The 12,463-nt window shown below is 36.8% G+C and overlaps 2 protein-coding genes across 2 annotated transcripts in view; both read left to right on the plus strand.

Moving 5' to 3' along the window:
• Positions 1-3,822: 3,822 nt before the first annotated feature.
• Positions 3,823-5,396, plus strand: LOC149923566 (uncharacterized). Its single transcript, XM_090161633.1, has 4 exons — positions 3,823-4,434; positions 4,574-4,938; positions 5,057-5,199; positions 5,278-5,396. Exons 1-4 carry the CDS (start codon positions 3,823-3,825, stop codon positions 5,394-5,396), a joined length of 1,239 nt encoding a protein of 412 aa, XP_090017759.1.
• Positions 5,397-8,419: 3,023 nt separating this feature from the next.
• Positions 8,420-12,463, plus strand: part of LOC149923567 (uncharacterized) — a 79,617-nt gene continuing 75,573 nt past the window's right edge. Inside the window, exons 1-9 of the mRNA XM_090159821.1 lie at positions 8,420-8,567; positions 10,016-10,072; positions 10,146-10,251; positions 11,087-11,177; positions 11,240-11,350; positions 11,414-11,527; positions 11,586-11,763; positions 11,823-12,166; positions 12,232-12,423. Of these exons, the coding sequence (XP_090015947.1) occupies positions 8,477-8,567; positions 10,016-10,072; positions 10,146-10,251; positions 11,087-11,177; positions 11,240-11,350; positions 11,414-11,527; positions 11,586-11,763; positions 11,823-12,166; positions 12,232-12,423 (1,284 nt within the window). The 5' untranslated portion in view covers positions 8,420-8,476. The remainder of the gene's footprint in view (positions 8,568-10,015; positions 10,073-10,145; positions 10,252-11,086; positions 11,178-11,239; positions 11,351-11,413; positions 11,528-11,585; positions 11,764-11,822; positions 12,167-12,231; positions 12,424-12,463) is intronic.

Below are 12,463 nucleotides of genomic sequence, written 5' to 3' on the forward strand. Positions count from 1 at the left end.
ACCAAAAGCTTTTGTCTCTCCTGTGTCGGTGTTGGTTTGACCTATGCAGTAGTTTTGGTCCAGTTTCAAACTAAATTGTAACTAACATTCGTTTAATACCATCTTAATGTTTCGAAATAGGGAGCTTACAAATGAAAAAATGTAAGTGTCTAACTGTACTTTATGTAACCGTTATGTTGTAGATTTATTAATAATATATTACCTATCTAGTAGTTTTTAATTAGTCTTATTTAATGGATTTAAGATTTATTTTGGTTTAAATTCGGGTATTTCTTACATCTTCAGTATTTTAGATAGATCCAACCATTAAACGTGAAATTTAAAGAAGAGCCCGAGATGTAACAGAAAATATTTAGGAAACAACAATACAATTACGTATAAATAGTACCATTCTGTAACTTTCACGATGGTCGCCATTTTTTTATCTCTTCCGAAAAGCATGGGTGCAATCGTGTTACGCTGTACTACTCTATATCTTGCATATTAAAGTACACATTTAAACATTTTTATTCCTCCTGTAGATGAACATAATTGGCATATCATATTTAAAACCCAAACGTTATTTGTACCTCAAAGAAAAATCCATTACAATGCTCTCTCAATCATTATGTCCATTATGAACTATTTTTCAAAAACCGAAACATATTAAAAACCTAACAGTTAATTTTACTCAAAAGAAAAATTAATTATAACGCTTTCTAAATCAAACTGAACATTCACATAATTATCTCACAAAAAAATAACAATCTTATCTCAAAGAAAAATTCATAATCATAAATTTTAAAATTAGGTTCCATGGTAAAATATACAAAATTTAAAACACTAGTAAAAAGTACTGCTACTTCATAGATTTAAAATATTTGAGTTTATTAAAAACTTAAATTTAACTGGGAGCTTAATAAATTCATTACAACGTTTCTGAATCAGCAAGATTGTATTTAGTTCTACCATAAGTGTGACAAAAATGTAATAAAATATAAAAATCGCAAATTACACTTAGGGATGTTGTATAATCTAGGAGCAACAAACCGAGGGGCAGGTCACTTCCATTTTGGGTGCGTCTTAATCATAGTAAAATGATTAAATCAGGGTAATCGTGATTAAATCAGGGTAATCAAGATTAAAAAATCTAATCACGATTTAAACGAGATTTAATCATTCTAATCATGATCTAATCTTTTTACTCAGGATTTCATCATTTAAACGAGATTTAATCATTCTAATCATGATCTAATCTTTTTAATTAGATTTAATCATTTTAATTAGATTTAATCAATATAATCGGTCGAATCGAGAATTTATTATTAAAATCAAAACTAAAGTACGATTTAATCATACTAATCACGATATAATTTTTTTAATCAGGATTTAATCATTTAATCATGATTAAATAAGATTTAAACATTCTAATCATGATTAAACATGATTTAATCAACTTAATCGTGATTAAATTGAATTTTATCAAAATAATCACGATTTAATCGGATTTAATCTTTTCAGGGGTGCGTCGTTAATCAAGGAAGTGACCTGCCCCTCGCAACAAACGCAATCCGTCAAAAGTTGTGGATTTTCTTGTGTACATTTTTCATTGGCTAGACGCTTTAGCGCCTGCTGCTGTCGGAAGGGGAAAATTCGGAAATTGTCTTCCCCCCCGTCCGTAAAACGTTCAGCGTAAAGGCTTGTGACGCTCGTCCAATGAAATTCGTACACAACCCTTCGTTAGCGTGTTTAAAGGCTAGCTGCGTTCTCCTTGTGTTTGTTGCTCTTAGGTATAATTGACCTTTGATAATAAACCAAATGTAATTATTACTTCATCAGCCACTAAAGGTAGCTGAAGGAGTACTATAAAAAAATATAAAAAGGACCGGCTGACTATACGCGCTTCAATAAAACATCTTCAAGGAAATTGGCAAGAAGTACTATTCCCGAGAGCCAGGACCTACAAGCTACTGTGCATAGTGCTTGTTGAAATAATGTAAACTTTTCACATGTACGGTATTAAACAAACATGTTTCCTTTTCACCATATATTAAAGCTTAGTAAAACCACAACGTTCTCCAGTATTTAGACAAGCATTATATAAACAGTAACTTGAAGCAGTGGCGTAGCCAGAAATTCGCCAGGGGGGGGGGGGTCGAAGTATGTGAATGTTAAGAGGGGTTGAGAATGGGGTGTAAACTTAGTACAGTCAAAGGTAGTGGTCTGGACACAGAACCCCCCCCCCCCTCGTTTACGCCACTGACTTGAAAGTCCTGGCCCTCGGAAATATTACTTCTTGGCGATTTCATTGAAGATGTTTTATTTAAAAGCTTATTCTAAGCTTGTAAAATGACAGCATGCAAAGATTGTGTTATAAATTTATAATGAAGAACTATTTAAATAACTAAGCGAAGTTGCATTTTGGCTTTCTTGAGGTTGGTCGATAGCATAACACGATAAACCGACGTAGATGCTGTTTTTGGTAGATTTAAGTTGTATCTGCCTACTGCATTGGGCAAGTTGGTATTCTTCAAACACTTTCTCAGTCGACCCCAGAGAGTGTTTGTAGGTTATGAAACCGCTTTGAAGTAATTATATTTACTTGTACAAATTTTAACTTTTAACACTTGAATGCTTGGATTTTCCCTCAGGAATAATAATAATCAGCTAGGCTAATACCAAGGCACCACCTTAGGCCTAAGGTATCAATCGACCTTTAAAGCCATTAATTAAGGTGGCCGGGTTACAATGCGTAGGAGGGTAGTGACAAGTCCTTTATGTCATCAGAGCCAACAGCTCCCCACACTTACTCCTTACACCATAAGTAACATACTACCCCTAAGTATGACACTTGAAGCCTTGCTCACGCCTTTTTACTTACTATATCCTTTCTTCACCAAAGATAAATCAGTAAAACGAATAGCAACTCTGTAACCCGGAAGTTTAACACTCTTTGTGATTTGAATTTTTCTATTGGTCATCCAACAGGAGTCAGAGTTCAAATTCAGTTAATGATATAGTACTCCAAAAAATTACGTCTGTTGCGTAACCATAATAGGTGGTTTCTTTTCGCTCGTTCCTGGATTTCGGAGTAGAGTAAGAAGAGTAAGGTTATGACGTCATTTTACTTCGATTCTGTGGTGGCGAATAGTTTGAGTCGGAGTAAAAAGGTTGTCCAAAATGGCTGCCCACGGCCTTTTTAGCAGATTAATTCTGGCTAGCAGACGACAAAATCCGATTTACTCATGTACACCTACTTTTCAGAAGGAGTAAAAAGATCGAGTAGCCAGGGCCGGATTAACACTATTGGGGGCCCAGGCCTGTGCAAAGTAGAAATTGGGGGCCCTAAAAAATTCAGACATTAATTTTTAACTCTATTAACGCCAATGTGGTATTCAATTTATTTTTATTTTTAAAACATTTTTTTTCGGGACTTGGCCATTGCAAACGTGGTTACAATATCATCAAAATCTAGAGTACGAAGAAGATCAGTTTCTATTGACATTACAGAAAGCGAGTTTAAACGCGATTGCGTCATACACGATCTCATTTCCGATTTAATTCTTTTCATCTTTGAAAATGACCATTCACTTTCTCAATTGGAAATAGGCAATGTTAGGTAGATTCTCAAGGCGGTGTGAACATTTGTAAATGTTGATTCCAAACCAAGTGATTCCATCATCTTAAGCTGACCAATAAATGATGTGTCATTGTTCTTTTAATTTTCTTTTGAGAGCGCCACTGGGATATTTCCGCGGCATTATTGAGCGGAAAAATGTATTGGACTGTAATCGGGGATTTCCAAAACATGAAAAATCCGAAACCCATATTCAGTCAATGGTAATGTGGGAAGAAAAAATACTTCGTTCAAATTCTCTTACGTCTGTCTCAACTCTGGAGAATAAAAATGTATTGGAGAAGAATCGTTACTATATGAAATCTATAGTTGAAATAATTCAATTTTTGGCGGTAAATGAGCTCGCGTTTCGAGGCAGCTATTTAATTGATGAAAAAGCTGAAAGGGGTTTGTTCGTTAAACTTTTTGAATTTTCACTAAAAAAAGACAAACAACTTTTAGAGTATTCGGCCAATATTCCAAAAAATGCTACATATTTATCTCCCGAAATACAAAACAACATAATTGAATTAATGGCGGATGTAGTACGAGAAAGTGTAGCTTTAGATTATAAAAATGCTGACGTTCCATATTTTTCTCTTTTAGTTGATGGAACGCGTGATAAAAATAATAGAGAAAATATAGCTATAGCTATAAGATATGTAAAAGATGGCCAAGTAAAAGAATCCTTATTGGACATAACCACAACCAAAAACTTGGATGCTAACACGTTTACGGAGGCCACTTTAAAAACTCTAGATGAAAATGGAATTGATAAATCTAACCTTCTCAGTCAGTGTTATGATGGCGCAAGTGTAATGAGTGACAAGAAAGGCGGTGTATGTGCGTTAGTGCAGAAAAAATTAGGTTCATTGTTACAATCATCGGCTCCATTTGGTTGTGGTTAAAACCATATCAGAAATTGATGTTATAGGGCATTTCTTTGATCAGTGTGTCATGTTACACGAATTTTTTCAGCATGGTAAAGTAGCAGCTTTATATGAAGGAAAATCAATTGTGCGGGTCTTAGAACAACGATGGTCTGGACACTTGCATATAACTCGTGTTGCGTTATCGAACTATTGCGAAATATTAAGAGTGCTTGACGGCATAAAATCTGGTAAATTCAGTGGTGATGACATTGCTAAAAGCATAGGTATAAAGACAGTTATGGTTTCTTTGGAATTTCGTTTTCGTTTGGTTTTGTGTAAGAAGATTCTCGGATTACTAAAACCAGCAGATGAAATATTTCAACAGCGCAGGTCGAGTCTGAAAGATGCGATAGAAGTAATTAGGTCTCTTAATTGCCAAATTACTTCTATGAGAACGGATGAAGAATATGAGTCAGTACTGAAGGAAACTGAAAATCTTTTACCAAAGCACCACGATGACAATAGTTTAGGGCCTAACAAAAGAAAAATCAAAAGAACTTTTCATAAAGATTATATTTTTACTGAGAAGCTGCCCACAGACAACAGAGTCCAAAGTTGAAACCATAGATGTTGTAGTTTCCCAGTTAAATCAACGTTTTGATGAAATTGAAGAGCTTCTGATTGCGATTTCTAGCGTGGAAGAATTCGATATAACGAAACTACGTTGTCTAGGTAAATTAGGTAGATTACGATTTAATTAAATAAAGTAGGTTTTGTAATAATGTTTATATATAAAATATTATTTTTCAGGCATAAAACTCCCTTCAAAGGAAGAATTAGTGGTTGTGAAAGACTTTTTGTCAAAGCGTAAAGACCAAAAGACACTAGATGTGCTTTTTAAATTCAAAGAACCTTTTCGTGAAACTTAAGAACTAATGGCAGCGGTTCACACTTTTGGTTGTAGCACTGCAACATGCGAGTCTACATTTTCAACTCTAACTGCGATTAACCGTCCCCAAAGACTTTCCATGTCGCCTTTGAAAGAAATCGTACTGAAAAAATAGATGTCCCGTACTTATTAAAAAAATTTAACAACCAAAAAGATAGAAAACTACAACTATTTTAAAACAGCAGATGATCGGTTTGCATTTACAATCCTTGAAGACATTAAAAATGATTTGAAAACAATATCTTTTTTGCTTTGTTTTTACTTAGTTTTCTAATATCAACTCAGACTGAGGGTTGGGTCGACGAATAGCTTTGTAAAATGTTTTATTATTAAGTTACATTTACTACAATATACCATGTACCCTCGTGTTAGCACCACTGACGTCAGCGCTAGCGTATTGATTATAGGGGTTAAATATAAATCTATAAAAACGGCACTGAATACTAATCGAATGTTGCCTACGAGCACGCTGCGAAAACGAAATTAGTGCAGCTAAATACGCATTAAGCCTAAAAATGGCGGTATTCAAAATCACGAGCCAAATTCTCGGAAATTCGCGTTATCGGAAATTGGGTTAGATTATTTCATGGCGCCGCTAGAGAGTGACGTTATTTCGAAAAAAAATTAGCTTCACTGTTAAGAAAGTATGTAGTAAAAAAAATTCCCATTGCCATACTTTTGGGTATTATGTTACTTATGCTTACAACAATAATATATTAAATAAAACTATTTAAATTATTAATTCAATTATATTTTAGTTTCATCGTGGTTAGTTGCTATCAGGATTACCAGATATAAATTAACTTGGGTGAAAATTGAGTAGCTTCTCCTTCCTAACGGATCTCTATAATATTTCCAGCCCTATTTCCAAAGCTAGCGCGGGAACCTAGTAAAATTCAAAAGGCGATGTGGCCCTTTAAAAGCCACGGGGGAAAGATAAAGTTCGCCTCCCCCTCCCCATTGATTTATTACCGACATACCATATCAAATCAATATATAAATGGCTAACTTCGCCATCTATAGTTCATTAGTGGATTATTCAATGGGAGTACAGGGAGCAAGTGGCCCCCCAGAAATTTTAAATGAATAAGATGAAATTTTTCTTATTATACTTTATGTAAACTGAATTCCACTTTCGCGCCAAAATCATGGCTACGTCACAGTAGTTCATCCAATAGAGGTGAGAGGGGGTGGGGTGATGCGATAAATACGAAATCTGTTTTAGTCGGAACCTGAGAGTAGGGAGGGTGGAGAATAAACGCCTAGTATGAAAATACCGGGACTCGTGTTGTGCGGGGAAAAGTCGTTGACAATTCTGGAGGAATTTCTATACGGCAATCGGGCGGCGGGGGTGAAGCCTGGGTTCCTCTAATTATGCCATTCCGGTAAGAGGTTAACGGAGCTCCCCTGTCTTTTTAATGATATAATTTGTACTCCGACATTAACGGAAAAGCGACCGAAACCAGTTCTTAAAGTAAGCGCGTATTGCGAGCGAGTTGTTGGTGAAAGTTTTTGCGTCTTGGACCACGTGGAATCTGTTAGCAATGTCCCACGACTGACTATAACCTGCGACTTAAGTATGTGGATACTATATTTGATAAATTATACATCATTTTGGCAATAGTATAGTGGTTTTCTTATGGTGATTCAAAGCGGGGATCAACTTTTATCGGACTTATAATAGATAAGATTTTAGTAATATGCAATATAGACGCTTTTTATCTTAACAACTAGACGATAAAAATTACCTCTAACTGAAATAGTTAAGTAACAACTTATAAAGAATACAATTTATTAACCAGTTCTGCTTCGATGCTATGACTTTCTCTTTAAACTATAGATTTAATTCAACGCGTTTACAGAGTCTATTTTGTCGCAATATTTATGTCGTATGAAAAACGAGCGAGACTAGAAGTTTTAATCTTATCTTTGGCGCTCGCTTTTAGGTCGAGCCCGTCACGCAATGTTTTATTAAATAGAAGGTTTCTTAATTATAAATATTAACTATACTAGGGACTCTCCACCGCGTAACGCCGATCGAACTATAGCAGTCACTGTGATTTAGACAGTTGGAAATTCCCGATATCACTTTCTATGGCTTCGTATCAAAAGAAAAAGGTTCTCTATCAAGATCTTGAAGCGCGCTATCAAAAGTTTGATTCAATTAAAGAAACCTATACTCTATATTGATCTGTCACAAATTATTAGGTTCGTATCGGAGACCGATGTCTGAAGTTGCGGGAAGAGATGTTAGTTTCCTAATTATGAATCGATAGCTACTGATAATTTATTAAAAGCTGGTCTTCCGAGGAAGCCGCGAGGTGCCGAAGCGAAGTAGGAGGTACCACCGTCGAAAACTGACTTCCGTTGCATTGAATTTGCACCAATTATGCTAGCTTCGTCTATAGGCCCTATAGAAGTGGCTAAAAAAGGCACGTCCTTTTCCCTTTGTCGGGAAATTATGTCCAATTCGTCGTAGTTTAATAAAGCTTTCACGTAGACCACGCTTCCTTCCTTTCTGTGGAATGAAATCAATATATTTTCGGCCTCCAAACTTGTAATTTTTGGGAGGACATTGAGCACTTAGAATGGATGCTATTAATGTATCAATTCGTTTCCACCCGAATTCTTCCGTCTAATATTTAGGTTAGTTTCGAATGTTTTGGTTGTACAATCCTTTCGTTTTGTTTTTGTTTAGTCTCGTTTTGTTATCCGAAAAAGGACGTAAAAGCTCTTTGTAGGCATTCAAAGGTTCGTAGAGACACTTTTGCATTTACCCTTTTTATACGAAACCAAACTGGGAAACTGTAATTATTTTAATATTAAAGGGAGTGAAACGGTTTCCCGGATGCACCCTAGCGTACGAAAAAATATATACTTTTTATTTAATTACATTATTTATTTAGTAGGTTTGATAGGCGGGTTGACTGGAGGGCATTCTCTCGCGGGCGAGCGCCAAATCAATAAAATCGTTTTTTTCTCTATAGCTTATATTTTATTTAGATGGTGAAATATGTATTGACTCGTAACATATGATCCCGAAAGACGCTGTTGGTGGTAATGTTAACCACAGCTGAGCCTCAAGTCCAAGGAAAAAGCATTTTTTACGTCAGAAATGAGAACGGAAAAACGCCGGAAACTCCTTTTTACAGTATGGTTCTAGTTTTACTAAAATTGTAGACTGATTCTTCAGGTTTTACATGCACAATTTTTGTATAAATTGTTGAAAGTAAAACCAGAAGTTTCTAATCTTTTACAAGAGAAGTCTCTATGTAGGGCCACAGCATCGTTTAAACTCTTCTAATTTCCCGCGTTAATTTCCGGAAATGGGGGTGGAAAAATTTCAGAATATGATTGATCTTTTCATAAGTAACATAATAGCAAATAAGTATGACACTTCTTAGGGTTTTAATGCTAACCTCCTGACCGAACCTTTTACCGACACTGACATTCTCGCCAAGCTACGACTTGGACTTGCCCTCGAATTGATCAGTATCGTTCTTGGTAGTAGTACATTTCGCCTTGAGCATATTTAGACACTAGGGGGCTCTGTGCTGTCAATTTAACATTGATTGCGTAAAAGCTCTGAAAATCAGTTCGGTGATAATTTTTCCTAATTGACATCCTTATTGTTATTATGTTACTTATGATCTTACATATTACGGATTCTTTGGCCTTTTAAAGTGAAACATGTTACATATACCCTCGCAGGCCCGAGGATCGTTAGCGTAGGTGTAAAAATGTAAAAATTACTCTACGTAGGGATATTTACTTATAAATTATATTTTTCTTCAGTAGTTGTTTTAGAAAATCGCTATGTGATGCACTATTTTTTCTTTTGAAACGTGGTTTGAACCGACAGCCGGAGCCTGCGAAGGTCCATGTTTCCAGCGAATAATAATAGAGTAATAAGAGGAATACTTCCTTCGTAAGATACAGGGTCTTTCAAAAGTGTATGCAAAAATTTGAATTAGTTGAGAAGTATGCCTGTTTTTTCCCCATTTTCCAACGATGAGTTAAAAGAGCGCCAGAGAGCTTCAAAGTGTAGCTTACTAGCCCCTGGAAGTAGGCTGCAACCAGCGCAAAACCAAGTGGCAGGGAAATGAGAACATTAAGGTTTGCGTTCGTGTGATAGGTAAAAAAGGACTTTGTAAACCAATCGAGGTAACCAGCGTAAAAAAGTAAACTTAAACAGTATTTAAAGTCCCTGCTGCTTGGTTTGGCGCTTGTTGCCTACTTCCAGGGGCTAGTAGGCCACACTTTGAAGCTCTCTGGCGCACTTTTAACTCCTCGTAGGAAAATGAAAAAAAAAAACAGGCATACTTCTCAACTTACCCCCTAAAACTCCTTAAAAGATTTGCATAACCTTTTGAAACACCCTGTATAAATTTTATACTTCCGCTATTACACAGGTTAAGCCCGTATTAGAACACGTTTTCGAGGGCTGGCTTAACCAATTTATTATAAACTATTTTACACTCCTGGCAGAAATAAATGATAATTTTTCGTATGCCGAACAAAAGCTTTGGTTTCTTAGTCTACAAAACTATAACAATACCGCGAATAACCCAAAATAATTTTCAATGTTTCTAATGATAGTACTCGAAGCAGCCCAGATAGTAGAGATTTTGAACAAGAAACCGGCGTTCCTCTCAGGTAGGTTAATTTTTCACCTTTCAAAGATGACGAGCATTTTATGCTAATCTTTCCACCCTCATTCAAAATAAAGGAGGCTTGGACAAAAATGGAGCTCCAGTCATTTCGGTTGTTAATCACGAGAGCTGCTCCAAAGAAGACCTACGTGACCTGTTCTCCTACCTGGGATCGGTACCTAAGTAAGAACGCAATCTTTTCCTCCCCCCTCCAAGTACATTGGCCCGAAACAGTCTTTAACTTTAATTAGAGACAAATTAGGAGGGGATTTAATGAATTATTCAATTAAATACGATGAAGGCTAGCTTAGACTGTCATCCTTGCCAGACATCTTCCGTGGGCAAAGCTCAGGCCCTGAGTTCCGTTACACGCCCTTTCTGAAAAATTATAAAGCGAAAGAAAGGCTGAGCTTTCTTGCAGAGTAGGATATGTCGTGACTCGCCCTCATCAGGCTTCGCCAGCGTAGACGATAACTGGGGCTATTTTCAGAACGCGAAACTAGGGTGTGGAGCCCCCAATAAGCCGTTCTTCAACCGGACAGTTCGGCTCTAGGTAAAGAAGACACTTGGGGTTCTAGGCCGAGACGGTGGCCGATTTCCAGTACACCGAATCTAACGAGATAAAATTTTGATATCGGCGGCCTTCATGTACGGTTCTTTTTTTGCGTCCTATTTCGCTTATCGTAGCCTTAGAGGTCTAAAGGTATGTCAAAGAATTTGGACACCGCACCTGCTCCTCCGGGTCGATTGCTGATCTATTTCTTTTTGAGATCCTCTGGATAAATAATGCATGCGTCCCGGAAGGTCCTTCTTTTGGAAGCAATAGACCTGTAGATTTGAGGAAATAATTTGCGGAGAAAATACGGGGTGTTTCCTAGCGGCGTACCAACCTTTGGCTGGTAGAAAACGCCCCGGTGAAATTGTTAGGTACGGTTAACTCTGGGGATTACTTTAATCGAGTCTTTTGATGTTCTTGTACAAATTGACTCGCGTACGGATGAAATTTTTTTAATTTCAGTGAAGAGTTGAGATCCAAAGGCTTAACGTTCGTGGTTGATAAGAAAGCAAATGCGATTGAAGATATCAAGACAGTTTTTGATGCCCTTCAGGTATTTTAAGAGTTTTATTCGTATTTTTTTGTGCTTTTATAAACTTTTTTTTTAATTTCCAGGCTTCAACCGTATCAAAACGCGTTAAGATAGTTCTAATTCTCCGAAAAGACGGATTTAAAGAAAAACATAAAGTGTCCGAACTCAACAAGAACAGCCATTATGAATTTCCGGTAACAATAATTAGCAGAAAAGCCGAAAAGTAACATTAAGGAGACGTTGTTTTGCCTCTTTAGGTTCTTTACGTTACCCAACAGAAGTTATACAAATTCGTTCATCCCTTTCAACTTACTGAAGAATTTGGGGGTACATATCTCTATAGTCACGGACAATGGCTCACAAAGCAACTGGTATAGTGATTTACTATCGATTAACCATCGGTTTCATTGAGGTATTTTTATCGACTAGGCTTTGGAAAGGTATCTCAAAGAATGTTCCTGTATGTCCAAACACATCGAGTCCTGTTACAACATACTTTACCACCGTTCCTCCGAGTTTGAAAAGTCCACCGCTCGCAAGAAGTTGGTGGAAGTGAACGATTTTTACCAAACGAACGTCTCTTTACCGAATCAAGTACTGGAAAAAGGTACTTTAGTTTCTTCTAACATTAGCTCTTGATATTAGGTAATATAAGTTGGATTCCAGGAGAGGAGCTTCTGGTGATGTTAGGTACCGACTTGGACACCGGTTTCCGCAATCTTCCCGAAAAGTCGCATTTGGACGTGAACGGTCAGAGCCAAGACCAAGTGAAACAGACTATGAGTCACTTAAAGAATCAACAGAATCGGTTTCACGAGTTGTGGTTGGAAAAAGAACACAATCTCAAGGAGTTGTCCGAGTTATACGAATTGGAGTTAAAAATAGAACGGGTTATAAAGTGGATCAGAGAAGAAGGAGAACAGAAACTGGTTTTGAGAAATATTGGCAACACCCAGTCCATGGCGTTAGCTTACCTCAAAGAGCACGAAAACATGGAGGTGGACTGCACGGTAACTAAAATTTATCTATTTACCAACTGACCCCGGTTAACCCCTATATATTTTTACTTTGCTAGAACGTGTTTGGTCAATACGCGGAGATATGCCACGCGGTGGACACGATGTTGAAGGCTGATTTTTGTTATTCCTTGCAAGCTCGTCAGTGTAAGAATAAAATTGATTCCTTCTGTCAGCGGTTCGCGCAATGTATTGAGAAAAGACGCAATGTACTGAAGAATAACCTGTACTTGTATTCCAACTCCAATCAGGTGATTGTATTGTTATCTTATTTGCCTTTAGTACCCATTT

Source organism: Leiobunum rupestre, chromosome 10, assembly GCF_980474605.1.
Source record: "Leiobunum rupestre chromosome 10, qqLeiRupe1.1.hap1, whole genome shotgun sequence".
In the NCBI taxonomy this organism is placed as follows: Eukaryota; Metazoa; Arthropoda; class Arachnida; order Opiliones; family Sclerosomatidae; genus Leiobunum; species Leiobunum rupestre.